Raw genomic sequence first — 27,830 nt, 5'->3', positions numbered from 1 at the left:
GGACAAGTTACCGGAAAAGGCCTTCAGGAATCTCAGACCGTAGGCCATCAGTTAGAACAGCAGTAGCATTTTGACACCCCTCTGGCTCAAATCGTTTGTGTCTTCTAATTGTAGCAAATTCCTCAGAAAGAAAAGCGGTTGCCTTGATTTTCACTGCCGTACATGTGGATGTATAGACTTGTCTTAGACTTAGAAAACCTTTCTATTAAGGAGGTAACTTGATGATAGAGAGTAGATAGTTCCATGGAATGAACTACTACTCTCCGACATGAACAGACAGGATAAAAGCCGGCATCTGGAAGCTGACACTCAAGAAATAGATCACAAAAAATAAAGGGTGAGAGCGATTTCATTATTAGCAAAAGTCTTCAGAAAACCAAAGGATTCTTCATCCTTGAGGAATCATCCTTGAAGAATGTCAACATTATCAATCCGGATTGGGTGCCCTTTTGAAGGACGTCATCCTAGTCACTCCTTTCTGAGCAAGTCTGACCCATGCTACCTGCGGCGTAAGACCCAGTGAGAGGGGGTTCCCCTGGCCTCTGCCTTGTGACAGAATGTCCAGCCGCTGACAGAGCCTGTCTGGCAATGCAAAGTCCCCACGAACCTTGGCAGCATTTGCTCCTGATGCTGTGCAAACACGTCTGCCAATTTCCTGCCTCAACCTCCCTTTGAATGCTCCAGCAAGTCAGCACACCTCTGGCCTGTCAGCACGGCCATCCCCATCACACATGTCCCCCTCTGCGACCATGTATTCGAGTCCTCTCCTGTGGGGGTGTTTACATCTCTTGGGTACAAAAGTATTCCGGGTTTGAGAAATAGTTAACTAAAAAAAAAAAATAAATCCCAAACCCACCTGAACCGAAGCGAAGCAGTGCTGAGCAGGAAGCCTTCCACAGGTGTGAAGCAAATGCTTGGAATTCTTTGGATCTTTTCCATTTTATCAAATTACGCATCCACGGGGATTTCATTGGGACTTGTTGCTGCAGTTTAATAAAACAAACGCTGTTACCACGAGAGGAGCAGTTCAGTGAAAGAAACTATTAACCTACATGAACTAATTATGCATCAGCAGAGGAGGAGTTTCCAACATTTACTGCTGCTGCTGCAGGCGATTAAAAACAATCCAGAAAGGAACAATCTATAATCTTAGTGCTATTAATTTTAATCCAATTTCAACATCTGGAGGTGAGTGTTCCTACACGCCAGTACGTGCACGTGGAGGATGAAAGCTATTCTTGCAGAAAATCGTGGCCAGAAATGTTGTTACTTCTCTAGGAGGAATAACTTTCAGGGCTTTAGAAGACCCAGTTATGCACATAGTCCGTGCAGTTTTGGAAGAACTCTCCTTCCACCCTTTGCCCCCCCTTTAGCCCTTCAGCGACGCGTGAGCTTTGGGCGGAGGGACACGAGTGGGGCCGTTCCCTAACATGGTTTCCTGCGGCTCCCAGTCGGCGCAGAGCAGGGCGCCGGGGCACGTCCCGGGGCAGGACGTGGCTCTCCGGGACTCCAGCGGTGTGGCACACGATCTCGGGGTGTCTCGCTTCTTCTCCCCGAGGGCTGCGAAGCTCCGGGGCAGGGCGGCGGGGGGCGGCGGCGTCCCGCCCCGGGGGCGGATAAAGCTGCGGCGGCGGCACCGCCCCGAGCACCCACCGAGCCGAGCGGAGCGGAGCGGAACGCGGCGCAGCAGGGCCGAGCTGCGCCGGGCGCTGCGATGGGAGCCGGGGCGGCGGCGGCGGGGCTGCTGCTGGTGAGTGCCGGGGCCGGAGGATCGCTCTCTGCGCCGGGGCGCGCCCGCCGCCGGCTCGCCGCGAGTGGAGGCTGGCACCTGGCCGCAGCCGGGCCCAGAGCTCTCCTTCTGAGAGGAAAAAAAAGCCCTCCTGCCTGTCCGGCGTGGAGGAGCCTTGAGGGGTTTTGTACCCTCCCCTGCCTCAAGGGACTTCAGTAACTTTCCTTGGCTTTTTTTTCGCGCTGTTTGAAGTTTCGTGGATCCCGCGTTGAGCCAGCTCGCCTGAAACTGAGGCAGGTGGGGAGCGCGGCTGCCGCGGGGACAGGGCCGGCGCCAGGTCGGGCGTGAGCTCTTCGGCGGTCCTCGCCTTACCGAATTGCGCAGTCGGTGTCTGTCTGAGCCAAGCGGTTCTGTCTGTCCCCCGGGGGGAGAGGTGGGAGAGCGGAGCTGCGGGAGCCGGGGAGCGGCGGCGCTCGGTTTCGGCTGAGGAACGTGCGCTGGTGGCCCTCAGCGACGGGGAGCTCCGCCGCCCTCCCTCCGCCGCTTGCTCTCTCGCGTGTTACGAGCGAGGACCGCACCTCGGTGGCCCGGAGCCCGCGGCGTCGGGGCTGGTCCCCTCGCACCTGGTTACGGAGCTGGGGGCAGCCGAGCCTCCCGCCGGAGGCTTGCCGGGGGGCGCGGCCCGCAGGCTGCGTAAAAAACAGAAGAAAAAGACAAGTTCCTAATGCTCCCAGTAAGTTATTTTTGTTAATGACTCAATTATTTGCCTTGTGATGAAGGTTACAGAGCCAGCGAGAAATGTCGGATGAGGTGTCTGGGGCGTTTCCTCCATTTTGCGGGAGGAAGACCGGCGCTGACCCCCCCCGGATTAAAACACGGGAGGAGGGAGAAGCGCATCCCCCGCAGGAGGCAGAAACCTCGGCCTCTGAAGTTCAATTGCAGTGAACCAGGGAAAAGAAAATGGAAGTTTAAAATGGAGGCGGGTATCTGGGGCAATAGTTGCCTAAAACCCATCAGCCATGGCACGATGCTGCTCTAACCCCAGCTTTGTGATTGTAATTACCACTGTGAGCCTTAGCAGAAATTACTACGCTTAGCAGAAATTAGTTTGGGTTTCCTTTGTGGCTTCCCACGAACTTCTGAATGTGCTTTCAAGCCTTTACAGGAGCATCTCCCCGAGATGGTTATCGTGTCCTGGAGGATGAATCACCTAAAGGCCGGTTTGTCTCTGCTGCAGGTTGCACTGCTGATCATGGCCAGAGCTGGAGCAGAGGACTGCGAGGAGGGGGAGTACTTACACGAAGGTCGCTGCTGCGTGTTGTGTCCAGCAGGTAAGGCTTCAGGCAGTTATGGCTGAGAACAGCTATGTTTTTTTTTCCCCCGTGGAGATGACTGAATCACTATTGTTCTATACATTGCATCTAGTGAAAGCATAGGCCTGCTCGGAGCTGTGGTGGCTTCTTGGTGCTGTGGAGGCCAGGCTCCATTTTGAAGCGAGAGCCCCTTGCGCAATAGGTGATGGCCAGGAGAGGTGCCTTGGCAGCAAGCCAGGAAACCTCTGCCCGCTGCAGAGGATGAAGTCTTCAAAGTCGGCTGGTGGTGTGTTTTTTTTGTGGTGGTTTTTTTTTTTTTTTAAAAAAAAAGCACGGAGAAAGGGCCTAGGGGAATTCTGATATTTCTGTGTCTGTAGGTAAAACTGTGGTTTGCCTTTGCTCTCCCCCTCCTTGCTCAATGTGTGCAGAGTTAACAAGCTTTGTGCCAAGCAGCATGCTGCCTGTGGATAGTATCGGAGGGCTGTCGGCTGCATTTAAAGATAATTCAGACTAAGAGGAAGAGAGGTTGTTGCAAGCAGTTGTCCCTGTGCCCACCATGCCCCTTCGGCGGAGATGGTCCTGGCCATGTAGGTGGCCCTGAGCTGCTGCAGAGGGTTGTCCTTGGCCCTGGTGTGTCCCGGCCGAGGCCTGGCTGGACACCTTGTTTGCCACTGCTCCCTGTCGGAGCAGCAGGCTGAGATCCTGCCGCTCGGCTCACGTGGCTCATCCCTTACTTGCGAGGAGGGGACGAACTTTCACCAAAAGCGCTTTGTGTTGTGACATCCTGTCATAGTCCTCTGCCTGTTGAGTGATCCCTTGAGACTGCTGCCAGTTCTCCTCACCCACAGGTACTTATGTTGCTGAGCACTGCAGCACTCCGCATCTGAGAGGAAGATGCTACCCTTGCATGGAAGGAGAGGGTTACACCGCCCACGAGAACGGCTTGGAAGAATGTTTGCCCTGCAGGCAGTGCAAAGATGGTACCAAGCACAACTTTGGTGAAACCTTAACCCTTTTCCCCTTTTTTTTTATGTGGAAAGCCTGGTGCTTCAGGGTTTCTTTGCACTTCCAGTCATTGGGAGTATTGAACTTCAAGAAATAAATTGTCTTTGTGGCCTGAGTATAATTTTTACACAGCTGTAGACTTTATATTTACTTTTCTATTTACTTTGTAACTTATATTTTATTTTTAGATCAGATAACTTTGAGACCCTGTACTCTGACACAGGATACTGAATGCCAGTGCAAACAAGGGTATTTCTGCCCTGCTGAGGGCTGTGAAATATGTCAGAAATGCAGTACAATGTAAGTTAAATAATGGAATATAAGCAACAGTTTTCATTCTAGAGAATGTTAGAGCTGTGGCCCAACCTGTGCCAATGTTATTGTAGCCTAACACATGTTATTAGGCTGTAAATAATTGCCCTGAAGCCAAATGGCATTATTCGTGCATTTAAATTTTAGGTGTCAAAAGACGTGAGGTTGAGACCTAGAACGATACGGCTCTTGGTATTGTTGTGCTTGTTGTTTATGGCTGTAAGCTTACGATTTTCATGTCTTCAGATTAGTATTTCCCCATGTACGCACTTGAATGAGCTTTGTAGCAGCCAGCCCAGAATTTCAGGAGGTAGAAGTGGCTGTGAAAGCAAACTAACTGTGCACGAATAATGCATCTACTCTGTGGGGTTTTTTCCACACCACTTAGAAGCTAACATACATGAGCTTTATCTGCTTTGCTTCTGTTTAATCTTGTAGTATTATCTTGTGTTGTTTAAAGGTGCGTTTCTAACCAAGTTATCAGTTTATGCATGTTCTGCTCATGTCTCTAAGCTCTGCCTGAAAAAAAACTAGGCCTGAGCAGAGCTGCATATTGCTCTGGAAATGTTGATACGACCTTGTGTTGCCATCCACTTCAGGTGTCCAGAAGGGAAAGAAATTGTGCAGAACTGCAATGCTACTATGGACCTAGGATGTGGCTTACCTGATCAAGGTCTGGTACACAAATACCTCTTGGCTGGGTCTGCTGGGTAGTTGCCTCCAGGCTAAGAACACCACAGCAGTCCATAAAACAGTGGTTTGAACTACTGTAACATGTTTAAGAGCTTCTGGTCTTGGAATTACTTGCTAGAGACAAGTTCTTGAAGGAGTTGGAGTGACAACCCATCTTAAATTTCGCTAGGTGTATTTTCAGGGTTTTCAAAGTTGCAACAGTGACACTATTGGAAGTTATACATTTTGTATGTCTGAGAAGCTGCGTATGGAGTGGCTTTCTCTTCTGCTACTAGGTAGCTTCTGCCAGACTAGAGAAAGAAGGAGCTGATGCTACCAATGCTACAGCGCCTGAAACTCACTGTCAACTTTTGCAGACTTGTTTCCTCCTTTTCTTAAGCGTCTCTTCAGAAAGCGTTGCAGAAGTTGTGTTGCAGCTCTGGACAGAATCTCCCGCTGCCTTTGGGATAATGATGTGCAGTGTGAAGGAGTACTTGCATGGTCAGGTCAGCTGGTAGACCCAGTGCCTTTTCCAGGACAAGCTAGCTGGGTCACGATCTGCTAGTGCTGAGCTTAGGTTGTTCTCTAGGACAGCAGGGAAGACAGACTTGCATGTTGGAAAGTCTTGTTTGGGGACACTACTTCAGTACTAATTTTATTTCTTTTTCCTTTGCAGGAAGCACAGCTCTTGTTTGGATTATTGTGATTATTTTGGTTGGTGGTGGTTTGTTGCTGTTCTTTGTAATTAGAAAGCTGAAGAGTGATAAAGGTAACTGATTACTATCCATAAACTTCCCAGAACTAGGCAAAGCATGCACTAAGGCTATGCCTGTTTTCTGCGTTACCCTTTTAGGGGACCTATTTAAGCTCTATCTCATTTAGTATGTGATTCAGTTAAGTAACTCCTGTATAATGGAGACTAGTTTTGTTCAGTAAATAAAATGCATAAACTTTAGCTAGAGCTTTCTTACTTTGCTGACAGATGCCTTTGCTTCAACAAGATTAGTGTAAGGTCCTTAAAAGGACTTTTTCTATCTAGTTGCATTTTGTTGGCAGAGTGAGAAAAATCTGTGCGTGAGGTCAGATGTATGGGGCAAGAAGTAGCAACTAATTAGATCATTAACTACTTGCATTCACTGTGGCTGTGAAGATTTTTTTCTACAAATTGTTTCCCTTTCATCACTTGATGCTTTGAACACGAATGTTAGGTTGATCAGTTCAGTTTGAACTAATTTTCTTTTTTTAAGTGAAAATGGAGATATTTTCCAGAGAAACTTTTCTTTTCACTACTGCATATTAAAGTGTTTTTGCAACTAGTTTAGTTGGAATAATGCTGAAAATTATTCTGAATTTTGAATGTTGACTTTGTTCAAATCATGTCTTACTGATTGTATGGCATAAAAGACAATTTCTACCTTCTATTTTGTATTGCAGTAGCCCACAAAAATGCTAAGAAGCATAAGCTGGGGGGGGAGGTTGAAAGAGTGGCATAAAAGCCAAACTGCATCTTGCGGTCTGGATTTTACTAGGCGGGACACTCTGTCCCCTGTATGAAGGCACAGTGTGTGTGCTGTTGGTGGAAGTGAAGAGTAGTACTCATGAAATGCAAGTCAAGGAAATTAAATGGCTTGCATTAGAGCTCTTGGTTTGCGTTATGAATGTGTCTGCATATAAATCTTGTGTGAATTTAGCTAATTTTAAGTTGCTGCAATTCCTAAAAGTTTCTTAGACATTTATCTTGTTTTCCAGCTGCTTCAACTGATAAAGATATAGAGAAAGGTCTGGTAAGTAGATGATAGATGAAGTGTTTCATCTCAGTTTTGTGGAACTTACTTGTGCCCTGCTTAATTGTACCTGACACACAGCTCTGTTTTTGTCTCGCTGTAGTCTTCTGGTGGGAGGTGTTCCTGTGATGCAACAAGTTGTGATTCATACAGGGCCAGATGTTGGCAAGGGCCTGATGGATTCATTAGCTGCATGTGTCCACTGCAGTTGGCCTTTCCAGTACTTCTCTTGGAAACATCCCAGAGCCTGTGGCCAGGATGTTTTTAAGGTGGAAAAATAAGTTAGGCTAAACGCAAGCTTTTGCTTCAAACTGTCTCCAGGTGATGCCTTGATCCAAGTAGTTCTTTGCCACTTCATGCATGTGTTCCCCAGGCAATGCCAGCTATTGCTTCCCTGCATGGTGGCGTTCTAGCTTTCCTTGAGTTTTGACTACAATGTTATTTGTTCATAAGATTGACTTCTCTTGATCCAGCAGAGTGACTGAGTTGTCCTGCCTTTGGGCTGATGTCACAAGCTACAGACCAGGGCCTGGCAGTGTATATTCTTGGTCCTAGACAGTCCCCTAAGATGAGGGGTTCAGGGCTCAGCGCACACCAGAAGTACATCCTTGAAAAGAGTTTACCAGGCTACGGCTGGCAGCTGGCCTATGTGCCACTGTAAAGCTAGGTTCACCCTGTCTTCCTGTAGTCAAACACTATTTCAGAACCTTACTGTTTCACTCTAAAAAGATTTTTGCCAGTGTAGCATTTTGCAAGGTAAATAAAAGGCTGGCTTGTATTTAGCTAGTCTAGCTCTAGCTTCTCTATTTAGAAGCTACACTCCTAACAGCACAGCAAGGCAAAAATAAGTTCAGTCTTCACTAGTATTGTTACAATGTGTAACACCAAGCTGTAAAACAATGTTTGTCTTGATGAGGATGTAAGAAAAACATCCAGATTACTCTCATAGCATGTGTACAGCACCTTCTCCCTGCTGCCTTTCCTGTCCCATGCCTAATGCACACACTACTCACCTGGTGCATGAGGTCTTGTCTAATCTTACTAGTTAGACATTTCAAGCAATTAAATGTATCTTGATTATGTCAAAAATACTTGAAGACTGAGAAGCGGAATTGAAAGATCTGTTAAACACATCACCTTAAACTCTTCTCTTTTTAAGGTCCATAAGTGGCTCAAATATGTGAATCAACCATGGTTTTTTGTGAGATTGTGTCTCCCCCCACGCCCTGGCCAGATTCGCAGCGCTTCGTGTATTCGTAGAAGCTGATGAAGAAACATGACAGAAAACCTGGTCAAAATACCGTAGCATAGGAATAGGCAAATACAATATCTCTTTAATTTGAATAAAATGGTAGTAGAATAATGTGTTCACAAAGTGGTGCACAGTGACACTTAGCTCTGATGTGAGAGTTGTCACAGACTTGAGCTGCAATGTCCGCGCACTTGGAGTGTTCGTGCTACTGTAACAAAAAGCTCATTTCCCAAGGAGAGTTACACTGATGCAGGCTATTCGTTAGTCAGCCATGCTATGTACCTTCAGTCACTTGGTTACCTATTTAAGAACTGTTCTGTATAAATAGGATGAGCTTGTTTAACCTGTTTGCACCCTTAAACAGAAAGTGGATTCAATGAGGATGATGTACAACTACATGTGTCATGTGTGGGGTGGTTCCCCTCACATCCCTGCTTACACGTGTTGGTCACATGGTGGTGTCGCATGTGGGTCGCTGACCTTGTGCAAACAGAAATCACACTGGCTTACACTCCTGAAGAAACTGTACCTTGACAAACACAAGTCTCATTGGAAAAACAGTCACTCCTTAACCTCATTTTCCACTTTAAAAAAAAAAAAAAAATCCTAAAGCTCTCCAGTTTTAGCACTAGCTGATATGCTAGGTAGATGCTGATCTGCTTTGTATTTGTACTGCTCTTATTGAGCTGCAGCTATACTCCCTGGCTTGTGCTAAAGATGATGCAGCCCTGCTCACTTGCTTACCTCTTTGACCCCTCACAAAAGCTGTGCAATGTGCACTGGTGCTCACTGGCTTCTTTCAACTGCTTCTAGTTTGTGAATCTACCAGAAAAACTAATCTGGCCAAAAAAAAACCCAAGCTAGTGCACTCACATGGAGCTGATATGCTATTATCAGCTTGGCAGAAACTCTGAGAGCATCAGCCTTGATACAACTATAGGCTTCAGGCTGCTGTTGCTGTTAAGTCAGCTCAGCTGCAGCAAGGCAGTTGAACTTCCTCCTGCCTTGGGAGGGATGCATACCTGCTATACCCAGAGAGGAGCAAGCAGCAATACTGGCCAGTGAAAGTGTTCAGAAAAGTTTTTGTGTCTGTTGTGGAGGTAGCCTGTGAGCCTTACCCCACAGTCCAGCAGGAGTGGAACAGCCAGCGAAGCAGAGAGTTTAGGCTCTGAAACCATTTGAAGTCCAAGTCTATAAAGGCTGTAACTTCTGTATGTTTGTAACTTTGCCAAATTAGAAGCTCTCTTATTATTTCTCTGACGTCTGGTGACTTCAACTGGTTTTCTTCCCCAGACTGTCCTTGAAGGCCTACCTAAGAAACACCTCTTAAAATGTGTTCTTATTCTTTGCAGGAGTCTGAGGGTAGTACTGAAAGCCTCATTTTACCAGAAGTGGAGACACCTGCCAATAACACAGCCAACCCAGAGGGTGAGAACTCTGGTGAGACCCCAGAGGACCAAGCGCAAACCAATGTTAACTTGGAAATGAAAAACACATCACCAGAGGAAAATGGTGTTGCACTTCTTGAGCAGGGCACCATACTGCACGGGGGCTGGAGGAGGATCATTGAGTCCTCGCTACCAGGAAAAGCTGGGCAGAATCCTGGTTTTCATCAGAATGCCCTGTCTGAAGTACCAGGTGGTAGGATGCCAGCAAACCACATGGTAAGTGTGTGTGCATGAAATTATCATTATATTTTCTCTGATACAGGTATAATTTCAGTTGGGTTCTTAACTGTTCCTTGAGTGGTAGATGCTGTTTTCAGGCAGGACGATAAGGAAGAGGAGGCTTTGCCTTAAAGATGTAATAGAAAGTATAAGAAGTGATATCTTGGGAAAGCAAACTTCAGTCCCTCATTTAATCTGCTCTGCCTCTCTCATCTCCCTGCTCAATATTTACACAGAAGCTATTCTTTTGCAATAGCAACAAATGTGTTGCTGTGTTGTTTCATTTCAGAGCTAGTAGCATGGCTGTTTCAGCACGCAATTTTCTTTACTGAAACACTTTCAGCTGTGCTGTGAAATCTGCCCCCCTCCCCCTTATTGGTGTGTGTGCTGTGGAAGCAAGCTGTCAAGTAACTCAGAAATAATCATGAGTGAAAGTGCTCTGATACGTTGGAGTAACAGTCCAACTTTGTATTACAGGTACGAGAACCAAAGTGTCGAATAACTGTTAAAGATCTCTCTCAAAAAGGTAAGTATTCCATAAATTGGCAGTACTTCGAATTTGTTTTTTTCCTGTTGACTTTAGTCTACTTAAGTAATAGTGTAGGGAGGCTAATGAATATTGCTTAAGAGCTATAAAGCTCTTAGTTTATTGTAAAATATGCGGAAACAGGATTATTACTACAATTGAGAGTAGTTGTAATCCCTGTGGTGAATTGTTCTACTTTAAAGCATGGCTTCTCTGTGCAGGAGCTTAGTGCAGTCATGCTTTTAAGAATAAGAATGGTAGAATTGTTTTAATATGTATTAAACAAGTCTGCATTGCAGCAGCGTACTCTGCCTTAATGAGTGAGGTGTAGGTTAGAGCAGGAGATCTTTCTATCGAATGTCTGCTCCCATGGAAGACCGCATTGAACCCCCATAATCTGCCTGTACCCAGTAAATCGATGTGCTGGATGTCCAAGTGACGCGTTTTGCTGGTGCGGGTCTTGGTGTGGCAAACCTATACTGGTAGCATAGTGAAGTGATTAAAGCCTACTGTTGAGTAGCCCTATCAAGCTTAAGCAAAAACATGCAGGCCAATGAAACCTTCCTCAAAACCACCTCTACTGAATGGCGTCTCGTCTTAAGACACTACTTTTGAGATAGGCGGACCAGTACCTTTAGCTTCTTGCAAGATCACTCAGTAGGAAATGTACTTCTGCTGCTGCTTAGGTGCCAAACCTGGCCTGGATGCTGCTGTTTGGTCTGTGCACATAGTGGCTGAAAATTAATGGGAAAACGTGTGTGTTAGCTATGAAAACAATCCGTGTTTTAAAACCTAAGTTGATGTGTGTTGTGTTTTGTCTTTCAGAACTGAGAGAGAGCTTTTGGACCTTTATAAATCAAGTACCACTGAAAAAATGGAAGCGGCTTATGAGAACTCATCTGCAGGAAAATGATATAGTTAACATTACTTATAACTTTCCTAATGATATAGAAGAACAATCTTATCAGATGCTTCTCACCTGGAAAAACACACTGGGAGAGAAACAATCTATTATTAAGTTACTGGAAGAGCTAAGGTACATAGATACCAAGGCTTACGATAATGTATTGAACACTTTAAAAAGTAATAACATTATAAGTAAATTAGAAGCTACAGATTAATGTTTACGATCAACTTCAAAAATGTTCCTGTGTACATATATATGTCTACAAACCTCCTGTAAATGAGGACGTGAACAAACCGCTAGTAGAAGCGATGGCATGGACTTGATCTCCTCCTCACCTTCCCGTGGGTAGCTGGAATCGATTTAATGCCACCGGTGTTAACCCAGACTCCGGCTGCAAGGGTCACTAAGGTGTTTTGAGCTGTACGGTACTGAACTCGGACGCCGGGTGCCACCTTGGGAGCAAGGAGCTCCAGCTTGCACTTCCCTTGGTGTGAGGCAGGACCATGCTGTCAGAGCCTGGGCCGCGGGAGCGACGAGCCTGCTGCCGTTTTTGAGAGGACTGCAACGCTTTGGTTTCCGAAATGACTGTGTGTTTTGTTTCGCCGTGGTACGCTCGGGACTGTTACGTTTGAAGCACAGCAATAAAAAGGCTGGTTGAGCCAGAAGCTGCGGGTCGTGCTTTTGGACCTTCTTCGCTGAGGGAGGAGGAGGGTGTTGCCGTGAGGGGAGGCCGTTACGGGTCGGTGACCCGCGCGACGCGACGGCCGCTCCTGAGGAGAGCCCGGCCGTGCGACGCCCGCGCGCTTGGCGGGAACGCGCGGCGGGCGGGAACGGGGCGGGGCTCCCCCGTTGCCTTGGTGACGCGGAGGCGCCCGTCGGAAGTCGCGTAGCGGCGGGCGGGGCGGCGCGGGGCGGGGCGACGCTTCCGGGCACGCTGTTGCATCAGCTCGCGAGGGAGGGGAGCAGGCAGCAGGATGGCAGCGACCGCCGCCGAGCAGGGTGAGCCGGCGACCGGCGCCGCGGAGGCCTGGCGGGAAGAGGGGAGGGGTCCTCGGGGGTTGTCACGGCTCGGCGGGGAAGGGTGTCACGGCTCCGCCGCTGTCACGGCGTGAGGGGGGAGGGCGGGGGGGGGGGGGTCGCCCACCCGTCGCCCACCCGTCGCCCACCCGTCGCCCACCCGTCGCCCACCCGTCGCCGTGTCACGGCGGCTGAGGCGTCGGAGCGCGAAATGGCGGCCGGGGGCGTTGGGGCGTCGGTCTGGCGGTCTCCTCAGCTCGTCCCTCGGGGGCCTGCGGCGGCGCGGTCCCGGGTGCGTTGGGGGGGACCCCGCCGCCGCAGGCCCCCGAGGTGCGAGGGAGGCAGCTGTCATGACATGCTTGGGGCAGAGGCGAGGCGTGAAATCGGCACACCACCCCCCCCCCCGCCAGCCGTTGTTGTGCGGGTGTCCCTGGGGAGGGTCTGTGCGTGCACCTCTCGCGCTGGTGCCCGTAGACCAGATCTCATGCCTCGCCTGGTAACGTGAAGGTTAACGATGGCACATGGTGATTTGTGGGAAAAGCAAAGAAAACGAACCCGCAGCTTCTGGGCGCTGAAGTTTGGAAGCGGCCGTTCTCCAGCTTGATGGGTTCGAAGAGGTGTCTCGGTCCATTGTGCGCTGATCACCACATCGTCTGCTCGCTTTTGCCTTGTTCCTTCTCTCTTACTTGCCTTTCCCAGTCGTCTGTGTTCTCCCTTGAACTCACGCCTGAACTTTTTGACTTTTCTGGACTTATTTTTGTGATCGTGTTTTAATGATGGGTTATACTGCGCGCTTCCATATGGAAGGAGGGCCAGGGTAGTCCTGTAATTTTTGACACTACTGTAGCAAATGGAAACTTGGAATACCAGTCATACAAGTATGAAATACCATTATGGTATGCAAGGGGGTGGAAATTTCTGTCATTCCAGTTAAGGATCTGTAGATTCAAAGATTTGCCCCTTTTTCTTTGTTACTGAAAGCTACTCTCCTGTTTGTTCATCACAAGTAACATTCCAGTGTAAGAGAGCCCAGAAGCATTTATTCTTCTCAAGGGACTAGCTTTTTCAGATTTGTTTTCAGTATCTTATTTTGGGGGGGGGGGAGGGAAAGAGGCTCAGTTCAGGCATGCTTCAAGAAACTTTTTAGTTGGGTACAATAATGGACAAACAGTATTTACTTTTTACTTAGACTGTGATTGTTACATTTAGTTTCAGTTCAGGAAAAGTGAAACTTACAGGGCTGAAGTGACTAGGACCAACAAGTTCTTCCTTGATGGGATACTCCTGCCTTAAAAATCCTGCTCTGCTAAAAGCCTCTCGATTCTTCTGTGTTAGTCTCAAAAGTCCTTTGTCTCTCTGTGTGTATGCTGTGCTTTGGATAGATGGGAAGCTGCATTGGTTCAGTTCTTCTGAAATTTTTGTAGAAAAGGATAATTTGTCTTGGCTGAGCAGACAGTTGGACTTCTTTCCAAAGCTACCAGAGTGGCCAGCTGGAATGATAAATGGCCAATTTGGAGCCGTATTAATAATGAGGCATGTTACACTTATCTTTTATAAGTTGTTTTAAATCTGTGAAAGCCAAGTTGGAAGATAAATCACATTTTCAAATTTGAGAAACATCTAAGATTTCTTCTCAGAGAGTGCCTCTGCAAAAATCCCAGAATATTTCAGTTGTCATCTAAGTATGACTGACAAGGTTAGCAGGTTCAGGGAATCCCAGGAAACCTAATTTTTCCCTGAAGCAAAGTAACTCCCTGTTTTTGTGTCAGTTAGCTTACTGCCTGCTTTATGGCTTTTCCATATTTACTTTACTGTCAACATCTTCAAGAAACAGAGGTTTCCATTTTCAAGTTAATCTAAGTGAAAAATTTCCATCAGATTAGATATTGTGTGGGTTACATATCTTGATTAAATTCAAATGGTATTTTATGTGCAAATAAAACATGGATGCGATCTTATGCCTTGGACTCTGTGTGTTGCTGCAGTCTTGCAGACAAATTCCCAGTGTTCTTTAGGAGTCTCCGAAGCACTCCATGCATGGAAAGAAGAATGCGTGACCATTATATTGCCCAAAGAGATTGTACATTGGCATTTATTCTGTGAGAACTGTATTAATGCCTACAGTGGAATTTTTTTGAAACAGCTTTTTAGTGCAGGGAGAGCATTACTTTGTTAACATTAATTCTAACGATTTTTTAAGGTTATTCTGCTACCTATCCAATACTGGTGCTCAGGGCTTGTTTTCTGAACGGAGTTGCTCTTGAGTGATGGCTTGATGTCAACGGATCATTCCATTCACATGAGTTAACTTTCAGTGTTATGCAACAGCTCTGTAACACTCCTGCTTTTCTGCTGTCGAGAAGACACTTCCTAATGCAACTGAGTTGAAGCAACTGCAATTTTTGTTTTGGGAGGGGAAAAAAATTGTGGTCAGAGGGAAGGGCTGTTTCTTAGCCTGATTTCCTAAAGCAACAGGGGTAAAGCAGCTCAGACCTGTATGTGTTTATTGGCCCTTCTCCCTCAATAGTTTTTGAATCCATTGATTGTTATTAACTACGTTTGACAACCGGCTGACTCATAAAGATAGTTTTGACTGATTTCTTTTGCTTGAAAAGAAATGGTCCTCTGGTGTACTGCCTTCCAAAGGACAGTGTTATCATATTAATCCTTGCTTCCCAGGAGAGCACCCTGTGCTTCTGGAGAAGAGCTTTTGTTTTGTTAGTTCAGTCCAGTTTGGAGCAACTCACAAGAATGCCAGAAGTGGGAATGATTTTATTCTGTGTGTACTGAAATAGGACGCTCAGAGGTATTTCAGAGTTGCACTGATAACTCAACATTCTCTCAAACACTGCATACTTGCTTGTGTCTCTGCATGACTGCAGCAGAGAGTAGAACACACCTGTGCTAGCTTTAAGCTAGATGTCATGGTTTGAAAAGTAGCTGTCAGTCTAGAAAAGGAAGTTTGGAGCTCACCACAGCCTGTGAAACCAATGTTGAAAACTTGTATTGGTACAGTGAGCCGGCTGGGAGCTTGAGACTACTGTGGCTCAGCTGCTGCTGCACCCTGTGCCAAGAACGGCTCAGGTGTGTTCGTGCTGTCCTGCGCTTGCTGTGGTGCGCAGTCATGGACGTGAGTTTGGGCTGAATTTGAGTCCGTGATCAGTCTCAACATAAAGACTTCCTCCTGTTAGGTCCCCTGGGCCAACTGGTTTCTTTGATGTATTACACTTTAAAGTCTGCTGTTGTTCTTGCAACTAGACATAACGTCAAACTTTACAGTTTCAAGTACTAATGTGCATGCCAAGATTGTTCAAAGTAATTTTGGCTGCTCTGCTTATCAGGGCTGAGCTGGTACCGCCATTCACCAGCAGTATTTGCCATCTCTCCTCACCAAAATTAGCTTGTCTGAGTTCTGTCATCTTTGTTGTATTTGTGTGGAAGTTTGTGCAACTTCCCTGTTAGATTGGTTTAAAGATGTGGTTGGAAAGCACTTACATTGTTTCAGATACACTAACTTGCTTCCCATTAGCAGCCTGGTGTGTGAATAATGGTCATAATAACCCTAATAATACTTTGCAAATTGAGTGTTGCTTTCCTTGCAATAGATCTTTAAAGATCTTTTCTTTGAGATATAGTTTCATTTCTACACAGATCAGTCCTGTAATGCTTTTTTTTGGCCTTCTCCCTCATGTGATTCATGGCTACAAAATTCACGTTCAAGGAAGACTTATGTCTTAGGTTTCCGTAGTTAATGAATGTGACTATTTCAAACTATTTCATTTGTATAAACATGTGAAGTTCTGTGATGATAAACATCAGTAAATATTTAGGAGGCTGAAAAGTTTATAGTAAAATTAACTATGTAAGCTGAAGCTGAATACCGTTCAGCTAGGTAAGGCAAGCCCATAAGGTCTCATTATGAACCATTATTTACTTGTTATTCCTTATTTATACTGAACAATTACATGGATAGCCCTTGAGAAGGATTGAGACTTTACATGAATCTGACTGCTTTTCTGTATGAATTTTAAATATCTTTTGTGACCTCTGATTTTTTTGGGTTTTTATTCACTGATCTTTTTAATTAGTTCTGCTGGTGTGCCATTATATATTATTTATACTCAGAAGAGTTAAACACAAACATACTTGGTATCTAGGTGTCATTTCCCTGTCATCCTGTGTTCCTGTAGAAGATTTTAATCATTGATTTCCATATAGGAAATAAGCTGCTCATAAGGTCTTAACTGACAATTTTTGGAAAAACTTTAGTTCTGCAGTTCCTCACATCGTCTCCTAGCCATCACTTCCCCGTCTCCTTTCATCCTTCGCTTTCCAAGAGTGTTGGTCTGTGAGCACCTCCAAAGCTTTGGAAGCTGCTCATGCAGAAGATATTTGTGCGGGTGTAAGAAGCGACACTGGTGGCAGTGGTCTCTGTCGGGGTTTGGGAGCAGAGACAGGTGTTCTCGTACTGCACCTCACACTTGATTTTGCTATGACCTTGGCTGATCTTAAATTACCTTCTTGGCTGACTACCTAAGCAGGATCGGCTTAATGTTTACACAGCACTTTGAACACGAACGGAGTTACAAACTTTGTGTCATTGTATGGAAAATACAGGAAAATATGAATACTACAGCAATGATACAGTAACACGTTAAGCTTTGAGTTGTTAGAGCAAGTAGGAGTAACTGAGCATCATGCTGGGAGCATGCATATGGGCACCAGTCCTGCAAAGATTTAAGGATATGCTCAACTTCAGTAGACGTATTCACAGCCTATCCACAGTCTATAAAATTAATCATATTGAATATTTGCAGGATGAGTGTTTTAGCTGCATGGAAAAGAGTGACTGATTAGGTTTGCTGTGTGTAAACAAATTTCTCCAATTTCAAGCAGATGATATTTCTTCATGGAAAGGACCTGTGCTTTTGTCCTTACTGCGCTTTGTAACGATCTCTCCAAAAAACTTACCACAGCGTGAACGTGGTCCTGTTAGCAGGAAATATATAGTTACTCAGTTGCTTGTATTAAATATATTTTTCTCAAATTTCTTGTCATTTGCCAGAGCTACTTTAGAGGGGAGATGTATAGTGTAAGGATATATTTTGGTCATGGGATCTCCTTCTTCTTTTAATGCTGACCAAATGTCCTGTGCCTCTCTTTACAGCTTCCAGCTACAGTTTTATTCTGAGCATTAGTGAAGAGGAAGCCAGGGTGAAGGCTTTGAACGAGTACCTGAGCACTCGTAGTTATATCCAGGGGTTCACATTTTCACATGCAGATGTGGAGGTATTCAAAAAGTTTTCGGGGCCACCTGTGGACCAGTATATCCATGTTGTCCGGTGGTACAGACACATAGAAGCAATCTATGATGGCAGCAGTGAAAAAAATGAGCCTTGTAAACTTCAAACAAGTGAGTAATAAAAAACTGGTGGGCAGGTTATAGATTAGCTGACATTGTATTGGTTTTTGTTGCTGAGAATTCCTAGAAGTTCCCTTTCATACTCTTGCACGCTTTAAAATTTACTGTATCAACTTATATTCAAGGTCATGAAATTTTTCTTCCATACAGTTACTGTGTAATTGATACATCCTGACCTATTTGAATGTTAAAGCTCCCTTTCCACATTTCATTGATTTTAAAATTCCTCAGTGTACAGAATTCGATTATGTATATTTTTTTAAAAAAGTTAGCCACTGGACTGTAAAAGAATGTGTGGGTTTTGGCTTGTTCCCTGAAGTATCAGGATTTGCTCAGTCCATTTTTCTTTCCCTGCAAGGCTAACTAAATAGTTGTATAATATACAAATTCGTAATAAAGTAAAGTGAATACTGCCTCTTATGATTTGTTATTAACACTGAATTTCAAAAAGAATGTGTGGGCTTCTTTTTTAACCCTGGTAATTTACGCATTGCTGATGATTTGAGGAAATACTAACCGGTTAATCTAGGTCATTGTGTAAGCATGGGTGCTGGCATTTTTGGGAGCTGCATCATTCTTCTGAGTTGTTTTCCAGGGAGCTAGTCTAATTTGATTGCTTTATAGCGAGATCCTTGCTCGGGGAGTCATGAAATAATAATAATAATACAGAGCTGTTGTATAGTGCTTGCAATACCTACAAATGAATGCGTAATGTCTGTCATTTTTGCTGATGGTTGTTGACTAATATTACTCGAACGCCATCTTCTCACAACCTCTTATCGTATGTGTTCTCAATTCCTCGCAGACCAGCAGTTAAAATCAGACTGCTGCGAGTAGATTCTGTGTACGAGAGTATGCCTGCATTGCATTTGTGCTGGTTATTGATTTCCTTTCAGCAATGAAGGGATCTCAGCTGTACCCCTGGCTCTGATAGCAGATTTAATGCTGCTAACTACAATTTGTCTGCAGAATTTCATGGATCAGGGCGGAGCAATACGAGAAAAGATTTCTGTTTTCCTGTCCATGAAATCTTTGGTGTTAAGTCTCTCTTTCTGAAGGGTTATGTCTTGTCATCTTCATGATCTGTGCTTATATATCAAAAGTCCTGAAATGGTATTCTGCAGTGTTCTCTGTGAAAAGGACACGTGAATCTGCCACACTTCTTAGACTTTGGATATTTTATCGGTGTTTTTTTGAGAGTTTCAGAGAGCTGCAGGGGTGGATAGGAGCAAATGAACCGCAGTTCAACCAGGGGGAAGACTATAGCTGGCAGAGGTGTATTTAAACAGACTAAACAGTATGCCTTTTACTTTGCCCTTGATGTCCATGTACTGGATATAACGTGACACTTAACTCACAAGCTGAGAACTTTAGGGTGCAGTATCTGGGGTTTTTCTTATGTTTAATGTGGTTGTAAATAAAGCAAGCTTTACAGAATTGTCTTTTGTTAGACTAACCCACATAGGCTTCCTTCCCTGAGGGAAACGTTAGCCACAGTTAAGCATGCTGCCATAATCTGTGTAAATCAAAGAGTAAACAAATCCATACCTTGGTATATAGTCTGTGGTATGGATAGACTGCTCTTGAACTTGAGGTATTCTGTTCAGGAATACCCCATACAACAAAATTTTTAGAATATACACTTATTTCCATGGATCCATAATATAGAGATTATATGGAGTCCATTTGTGAGACAGAGTACTACAGTTAATATCTTCTTACTTAGGCAGTTATTCAAAAAAGGAAGATGAGGAAGAGATTAAATTTTTTTATACTATGAATGTTTACATTACTTGAAGGTTTTCAGCCAAAATATTATTACTAAGATATCAGGGAAACAGTTAATGAAGAGCACTCGGAGACACACCACGAGAAAGGAAATTTTGTTGTCAAAACAAATAGTTTGTATAATATTTTAATTGCAGTTAAAATGCATACCATGAGAATTCCTGAAGACAGTGCTGTGTGTATTAAGCTGGCAACCTTGCTGTATTTTTGAATTTCCTGGTTTGCTTTCATTCCTAGTTAATGTGATAATTAGTTTAACATCATTACATGTGTAAGCAGCCCTGTGTATAACAAACTGCAGCTCTTCAACAGATTACATACTCATACTTTTGTTTGGAAAACCCATGAGTTGAACAGTTATGTTGCTTTTTAAAAATTGAAAAGTGTGAGAATATTGTCACTAATACTAGCCTGGGTTTTATCTACTCTCTTTAATGGCAAAATGTAGCCTCTTGCTGAGTGGGAGCATATTTGTAGTAAATGAGTGTGTTCAAAAACGCCCTGTGTACATAGCAACAATGTATGATAAAAAGCTGAGGTTCTTTCTAAACCTTTCCATCTCCCCTCCCTCTCACCCTGAGTACACATACTCTGTCAATATTGGCTCTAGAGACTAACTCTGGTCTCTGGAGAGTTTTTGCAAAGTCTGTGAGAGATCTGTGACATACCATCACAGTAAAATCAGTGGCATTGCAGAAAGCCCAGGACTCCCATAACACTTTATTAATAATTCATTAAATTTCAAAGCTCTTTTTAATGCTTGAATTGAATTGCATGCTCTCACTTTTGAGCCATCTTCCTTCCTGTTACTTGCATCAAAAGCTGATAGGAATAGCAATTTGGAGAGTAGAAAATAAACTAGATTGAAATAATTTATTTTTGGTGGCTTTCTAGGAAGCTTTAACAGAAGTAGCTGGATTACTAAGATTGGAGTTGCTTTGTCTAATTATATGTGTTTTTTGTCTTTTGAAATAACCTAGTGATCTGATAAGGAGAAAATGTAATACTGAAAATCTGTTTGCGGAAAGTGTCTTTTCAGTTCTGCTTAAACTTTTTTTTGCCCTAGGTAAAGGCAAGCGTGTGCAGCCCTCCTGGTCTCCTCCTGAAGGGACAAAACATTCTAGGCTCTGCCTCTACAACAGCCTGACTCGCAATAAGGTGACTAAATGAAAGAAAAGTGGAGATTTTCATAGAAATACAAATAGAGAAGTCACCAAATATTTGTTTCTTAAGTGTTTACCGTATCAGTAGATAGGTTTCTGGATTGTATTTTGAGATTGTTAACAAGCACATGCCAGAGATACTGTGTCAGACAAGTGTATTTGCTGAGGCAAGTGTTAGAAAATACACAATAAATATACATATACTACAAGTGTGTGTATGTGTGTGTATATTGCATAGTATATAGTTCACAATTGCAAGATATCATCATGCAGAATAGACAGGGGTTCAACTGTAATTCACATAAGTATAGGAATGTGAACAGAATAAAATCCCAGTTTCTTTTAAACGTTGCCTGTGTAAAAAAAGTCTCACCAGTTATATTATTGTAATATAAACTGGTAAAACTTCTTCTGATCTTGTCTGAAGGTGCTTTGGGACAGAGAGGAAATATTAAGAATGCTAATGTTATATGGGTTGCAGTATCCAAATATGTGTGAAGTGATTATACTCTGTCACCTTTTTCAATGCAAAAGAAAGCCTGATCGTTGCTTTTACAGCTTAAATAAAGCCCTGCCTAGTCCAAATCTTTGTAATCTGATAGCTTGGCTGATAAGAGTGCAGGTAACATAAGCAGCCAGACCCTGTTATGTCTCTTACATGATAAAGCTAGTGGTGGTCTTTTCTTATGGTAGAAGTGGGAGTGAAATAACTATTCCTTTTTTTGTAATTATAATGCATGTTTTCACGTTCCAATCTCCAAATGTTGTATTACTGGCCCGAGTTCATGTCTTCAGTTTCTTCTGATCACTGTACCTTTCCTTTCAATTAAGGAAATATTTCAGCCTCAGAATGGAAAAAAGGTCTTGTGGTATTGCTGTGGTCCGACAGTTTATGATGCTTCTCACATGGGACATGCCAGGTACTGCAGTTCCTTATTTTGATATAGGTAATAACAGTGCCTATTGGAAGCAGAAGATGAATAGAATTAGGTACTTTATTTAGATGAGTGTATTACTAGAAAATAGTCTCGTTAGACTCAGTACTTGAGATTTAATATTAAAAGCATATTGTAATATCTCATTGGGTGATTAAAAACTCACTAGTAGATGAGGGAAAATTAAACCTGTAAAATTATTGACTCTGAGATTTAACTAGTTAGTGCATAGAACAGAAATAGGCTTGAGGTGTTCACTAAAAACACCCCTATATCTTTTGTGGTTTTAGGTCATACATCTCATTTGATATCCTGAGAAGAATCTTGAGGGATTATTTTAAATATGACATTTTCTATTGTATGAATGTTACAGATATTGATGATAAGGTAAGGTCTTTTTAAATTGCATTCTAAAATACTGTACTTTGAGCATGAAGGTCAGAGAGTCATATATAATTGCCATTTGATAAGCCAAGATAAATCTTATACTTATTAACTTAGATGTACATTTTGTACACCAAGTCATTGATTTTTCTCAGTTTTGTAGCATTCCTATGGTAGCAAAGCCTGTATTCCTGTCTATAAATGAGTGTTGTCATAACTAATGAAGCTTAAGCATTTTACAAAGAGAACTTATTTTATTTGCCCGTTGTTGAGATAGCTGATTAACTACGTATGATATGTTTAATTTGTATTACTGGATGTAATTCTTGTAGCTTGTTAAATTTATAGGGATTCTGAAAAGCCTTTGGTGTATAATAGATTTTAGTTGTGCTTTCTATAACTATGTGTCACTTCACAAAAATATTTTCACGTTTCTGCTTTGTAGATCATCAAGAGAGCAAGACAAAATTACCTTTTTGAACGATATAGAGAGAACCAATCCTCACCAGCTCAGCTACTTGAAGATGTTAAAACTGCCTCAGAGGTGTGTGTGGTATTTAATCCCTGCTAGTGTCTTAGGTTCTTACTCAATAATGCAGCAAGGCATCTAAAAAATGCCTCTAACTACTGTCTCCTTAAACTTTCTGCTTGTTTCAGTTATTCTGTTGAACTGGTACCACACAAACTGGAAATGTTTTTGGAACTGCCTGTTGCTTAGATGTTTCCGTTGTTTTAGAATTGAAGAGAACTACCCGTGTAAAAGGCGCGCCTGATTTTTATGTCAATAGAACTTGCTTTGGAGTGCGTGTATATTGTTGTGAGGGTATTGGGGGAAAAGCTCAAAAAGCATTTGGATGTTTGTGTGTTAGAATTCAAACTTTAACCCTTTAGAATAGTTTTTAAATGGCGGTATGTCCATAATCTTATAAAGCTTGTGAAATTTCCCTGTTGTACCATTGATGGCCTTGGAAGGAGCAAGGACTGAAGGTGGGGGAAGGCGATTCTCTGGTCGTTTTAAGAACTAGAGATCACAGAGAGATTATCAGTCTAATGAATTGAATACAGACCTGGGAATAGGAGGCCTGGAAATTTTGCCAGACTGTCATTGCCTGACATACTCTCTATCCATAACATTTAATCTCTCTATGTTTCACGTTAAAGCTTCTCCTTTTCAGATTTGTGATCATCAGTTGTGTAATTAAGGTGATTTACTGCATAAAATTACTAAACAACAGTAATGATGATGTGGTAATTTATAAAGTCTTTCTGAAAAACTGAATTTGTATATGAACTAAATTCTTTTGACTTCACCGTTATTTCCGATGAGCAGTATGTTTCAGTGGTTTGATACTGAAGCTTCTTATGTGGTATATTATTCATCACTAGCAAGGTACTCTGTGGCTAAGTTAATATATTGTGTATGGAACATAGCGCTCCTGTACTGGAACTTGCCTTCTAAATTTTTTTTTAATTGTAGCTCTTTTCAGTTAAATTAAATGAGACAACAGACCCAGATAAAAAGCGAATGTTGGAAAGAATTCAAAATGCAGTGAAGTCTGCTTTTGACCCTCTACAAGAAGCTGTGCAAGTGAAACTCCCTGCAGAAGAGATCAACAGATGTCATGAGGTCAGTTTGAGCTCCTTTTTAAATTAATTTGGCTTACAATTTTTAAGGGTTTTAAAAATAATATTTAGCTTGTAGTAATTCCCTGAAACATTATGGAAATTTTTATTCATAAAAAGAGGACTGGTGGGCTTAAAGACTTCTTAGTACTTTGCATTAAATACAGGAAACTTGATCCTTGAATTCAACTATATTGTTTTTGGATGCAGTTTTTATCAATGACTTGGATTTTTTTATTCCCCCCCCCCCCATACTTCCTCAGTTATTTTTACCTTTCCAGTGGGGATTTTTCTCTTGCCTATATTTAGACTTTCTCTTTGACATTTTTGTCTTGATGAATTAGTTTCAGTATAAATTACTGAACGTGCATTTATGACATTCTAGTACTGGTGGCAGTTTTCTACACAAGTGTTTCTGTCTGTGATCAGAGAAGAAAATACATCCAAAAAAATTACGCTCAGGATAATTTTTAGTCAAAGACCATGACATTTATTGACAATAATCCTGTTGACTTTATTGGATTTTGATACTGTCCCAGTAACCAAGTCAGGAAATATAACTACTGTCTTTTAGTAATTGTTTTCCACTTTCATCCTTTCTTGCTTTCACATTATTTGTGATAATTACTGTAGGAAGCATAGATTATGTGCTGCTGCCTTGAGAAGAGTGTCTCTAAATTATCTTTTAAAAGTCCAACTATTCTAATATCAGATGCCTTTATAAAAATGTGTACTGACCTAACAGAATTTTAAAAACAACTAAAATCTAAACAATCACACCTTCTGGGCAATATCCTATTATAAAAAAATCTTATCTTTTAATAGAAGATTGAAATGTGTCCTTGTTGATGTTCAAATTTGTTTTTTAAACACTTTCTTTACCAGCGTGCGCAGCAAGGCTTCTGTTAAGATTATCCAGTAGTAATGGGGGGAACAGATGATGTGATATAATTGCAGGTCCCATCCGATGTTTACAGTGTGAATTCCACATGACTATTTAAATGATTGATATCAAAACAGATATCACTTATCAGTTTATCTTCCTTTCTCTGTTTGTTTCATCCGTATTTACAAAGGGCAATATGATAAAAATCTGGTAGAAGCATGGATTTCTCTGTATTCGTAGCCAAATGTCTTTTTCCTTAAGCAAACCTCTTTGCTCGGAATAAGATCTTTGTGCAGAGTTTAAACAGGGCAAGTCTTGATCAGGTGCACTTAAAATTATTGTTTTATAGATATTGTTGGAAGAAGCCAAAGATTTGCTGTCTGACTGGTTGGACACAAAATTTGGCAGTCAGGTGACTGACAATTCCATATTCTCAACGCTTCCGAAATTCTGGGAGGGGGAATTTCATAAAGATATGGAAGCGCTCAACGTAAGTAAACAAACTGTTTTCTGTTGTAAAGGTGTGTGTGCCATGCCTCATAAAACCCAGAATACAATTTAGCTCCTTAATAGCTTTCAAAAAACCTCATAATTCAAGCTTATTGATAAAGTATTTCCTTTAATGTGAATAGGTAGCTGTTAAATCAGCATCTGCTCTGTTTCCCTCCCAACAATCTTAAATCCATTGTGTATATTATTAGAGCCAGTTAACTGGTGATTGAGTTTGACCTGTGCACTCCATCCCTTTCCCTTACTCTAACATGGGCTTGTAACCATAAACTGAAGCACAAGTTTGAGATGGAGTCTGTTATAGCTGCACAAGAGAGCCCTGCCAACCTCAGCATTTAGACTGACTACTTGTCAGTCTTCAGCTACTGAGAAATTATGCAGTGGTAAAAATCAAGGGCAGATATTTGTTACGGATGAAATGCCATGTCATGTGCAATGGTTCAGATCTGTGAAGATTTGTTTACTTACCTGCAAAGCAGGGGGACTTGTTGCCTGTTCTGTTAGAAGTGCAGTAAGTGGAAGAGCTGACATCTCCTGCAGTAGTTTGTTTTTAACAGCACCTTAAAGACTGAGGAAAAAACGGCCACAGCACATTGTTTCAGAGAAGAAAGCTTGAAATAGGAGTCTTAGATTCTGCTGTCACTTGCTTTTGAGCCAATTTTTAACCAATGCATTATATATATATATTTTTAATGTGTATTTGCATATGTATAAATATTTATATATAAAAACATATAAAATTCTACTTTTTATCTATAGGTTTTACCTCCAGATGTTTTAACACGGGTTAGTGAATATGTGCCAGAAATTGTGGATTTTGTGAAAAAGATTGTGGATAATGGTTATGGGTAAGTTTGCTACTGAATGCTTTTGTTGTGTGCTTCTCAGAGCTAGAATGTTTGCTTTCAACACTTAACTGTGAACTGTTCTCTCTGTTTTCATATGCAATAGTAGTCTTTTCCAGAAGTAGTGTTTCATCAAATAAAGAAACTTCAGGTTCCTTTGCAAAAGACCTGTTATTTCTCACCTGATGGAAATGTGTTATTCTGTACTTCATATGATGTCTTACAAAGAGAGAAGTTAGATTATTAAATTTATAGGATGAAATCCTTGTTCATTAAAATAAATAGTCAAAGTCCCGTTCACTTGAACTATGTTTGACTCCTGGCCTGCAGCAAGGAATTTAAAAAATGGATGCCTAAGTAGATGGCTAGAAATTAGCTGTAAATAACATAAGTTAAAAAAAAAAATTGTGAACTGGTTTTCTGACATTGTCTAATATTTGTGAAAATCAAGCTATTACTCCAGAAGTTCCTAAGTATCATGATAGATTTATGTCTGAAATTTTTGAGTTTTCTTTCTGTTAATAGCCTCAATTTTTCAACATGGATGTATTTTTGTTGTGAAAAAGCAAACCTATGGTTCAGACTGCTAATTTTGTCCCACTACAGCCATAATAAAAACTCTGACACAATGCTAGGTTTCAGGACCACCAGGAATGCTGGTGATTCAGTGCAAACAATTTTGAACTATCCTCCTTTTTTTTTTTCTTTCTAAGAAAATCTTAAAATGTAGGTGTAAAGGAAGAACATGCAAGAGAAATTATGGCAAAGTGATGGAGGTCAAAATGGACTGTGAAACAAACATGGTTCATTTCATTGTTGCAAAATATTAAAAGGGACCAGAAGTATTGTAGATATTTCTTCTCTTGAGACTGTTATCTGAGGTCTCACCACTTAAGAGTTTACCAAAAGATGTTAGTTGTTTTCTCTTTGACGAAGTTTATTATGACTTCCAATGATTTGTCTGAAGTCTTTTGTGGTTAGGCCTCAAAACTTAGGCTCACCTAAGTCATCTTATGGTTTCACTAGAGAACTTGAGTTTAAGATAGTGATTTTGGGGATGAAATTCAGTTAAGTCTTGGTAGAAAGTTAGCTGAATAATGATCTTTAACTTTTCAGGTATGTGTCCAATGGATCTGTATACTTTGATACTATGAAGTTTGATTCCAGTAAAAAACACTCCTATGCTAAGTTGGTTCCTGAAGCTGTAGGTGATCAAAAAGCTCTGCAAGAGGGTGAAGGTAAAAAGGGGAAATAAAATTTGCTTAAGTTGCTGAAGAAACTGATGATGTGTTGATCTCTTCAACTGATTTTCATTTGGATCAGTTAATGGCAAAGTTGAATGGTTTACCTGCTGCACTTCCTTTACCAGCAGGTTCCTTTTCCAAAGTTTTGTAGCTTGAGCCAGCACTTTCCTGGAAGTCTTTAATTGGAGAATACAAAGAAATGTGATTTGTTCTAGGATGGTTTTGGGTTGGTGTTTGTGGGTTTTTTGGTCAGAATTGTGAATAGCTCAGTCATTTGACTATAGCCCAGTCACTTGACTGTTCATCTGATTCAAAGTAGGAGGAGGAAAGACTTGAAGCTGGGTTTTTGCACATGCCAAGTGAAAGCTTTCCACACCAGGCAATGGTTATTTCATGACAAATATTTGGGTTCCTCTTTCGTATTGAGAACTCCTTTTACTTTGTAAACTTTGTTTGTGTTGAACTAAATCCAAATACAGATTTTTTTGAGTTGAGCCATAGCAGAGAAGTAGCTTAAAATGGTCAATAAACCAAACTCATTAGTTATCTGCTCCTAAGGTTGTACAGTTTTAGTAGAAAATCATCCCCAAAGTCTATCAGAAAAATATTAAAAGGTTTTTATATAACACTCATACTAGGTGCAATTAGGGCACCCATGCTAGGTGAAACTAGCAATATCTGAGAGATACAGCTTAAAATGGATGTGATTTTTTTTATTTCTTCTTAATTCAAACCCTTATAGGTGAAATCTTCTATGTACATGTGAAATAAAAGGTGCTAGCTTAAACCACTGTCTTTGTGAATACACGAATGTATCATTTCTACCACATAACGAGTCACTTTTAT

The 27,830-nt window shown here is 42.1% G+C and overlaps 2 protein-coding genes across 4 annotated transcripts in view; both read left to right on the top strand.

Annotated features, from left to right (window-relative positions):
• Positions 1-1,631: 1,631 nt before the first annotated feature.
• On the top strand, positions 1,632-11,832 carry LOC104330156 (uncharacterized). Of its 2 annotated transcripts, none has more exons than XM_075425243.1 (10): positions 1,632-1,750; positions 2,967-3,060; positions 3,891-4,022; positions 4,236-4,347; positions 4,959-5,032; positions 5,708-5,800; positions 6,781-6,815; positions 9,420-9,731; positions 10,212-10,260; positions 11,086-11,832. In XM_075425243.1, the coding sequence occupies exons 1-10, from the start codon at positions 1,715-1,717 to the stop codon at positions 11,379-11,381; spliced, it is 1,233 nt and encodes a 410-aa protein (XP_075281358.1). In that variant the 5' UTR covers positions 1,632-1,714; the 3' UTR covers positions 11,382-11,832. The 2 variants fall into 2 exon arrangements, with proteins under 2 accessions (XP_075281358.1, XP_075281359.1); XM_075425244.1 differs by lacking the exon at positions 1,632-1,750 and adding an exon at positions 1,859-2,026.
• A 257-nt stretch (positions 11,833-12,089) lies between these two features.
• Positions 12,090-27,830, top strand: part of CARS1 (cysteinyl-tRNA synthetase 1) — a 34,261-nt gene continuing 18,520 nt past the window's right edge. The window contains exons 1-10 of one of the 2 annotated variants that reach the window (XM_075425760.1): positions 12,092-12,166; positions 17,352-17,597; positions 20,461-20,552; positions 21,389-21,477; positions 21,783-21,879; positions 22,322-22,420; positions 23,354-23,503; positions 24,735-24,875; positions 25,655-25,743; positions 26,857-26,978. In XM_075425760.1, coding sequence (XP_075281875.1) covers positions 12,142-12,166; positions 17,352-17,597; positions 20,461-20,552; positions 21,389-21,477; positions 21,783-21,879; positions 22,322-22,420; positions 23,354-23,503; positions 24,735-24,875; positions 25,655-25,743; positions 26,857-26,978 — 1,150 coding nt within the window. In that variant the 5' untranslated portion in view covers positions 12,092-12,141. Of the gene's footprint in view, positions 12,167-17,351; positions 17,598-20,460; positions 20,553-21,388; positions 21,478-21,782; positions 21,880-22,321; positions 22,421-23,353; positions 23,504-24,734; positions 24,876-25,654; positions 25,744-26,856; positions 26,979-27,830 lie in introns of both variants that reach the window. The other variant, XM_075425761.1, reaches the window with a different exon arrangement.

Source organism: Opisthocomus hoazin, chromosome 7, assembly GCF_030867145.1.
Source record: "Opisthocomus hoazin isolate bOpiHoa1 chromosome 7, bOpiHoa1.hap1, whole genome shotgun sequence".
Taxonomy (NCBI): Eukaryota; Metazoa; Chordata; class Aves; order Opisthocomiformes; family Opisthocomidae; genus Opisthocomus; species Opisthocomus hoazin.
The sequence above is the reverse complement of the archived record's forward strand: the minus strand, read 5'-3'. Positions and strand labels throughout refer to the sequence as shown.

Coding starts and splice junctions, on each gene's coding strand:
- LOC104330156 (XM_075425243.1), top strand. CDS start 1,715: ATGGGAGCCGGGGCGGCGGCGGCGGGGCTGCTGCTG. Junction 1,751..2,966: donor CGGCGGCGGGGCTGCTGCTG/GTGAGTGCCGGG, acceptor TCTCTGCTGCAG/GTTGCACTGCTGATCATGGC. Junction 3,061..3,890: donor CTGCGTGTTGTGTCCAGCAG/GTAAGGCTTCAG, acceptor CCTCACCCACAG/GTACTTATGTTGCTGAGCAC.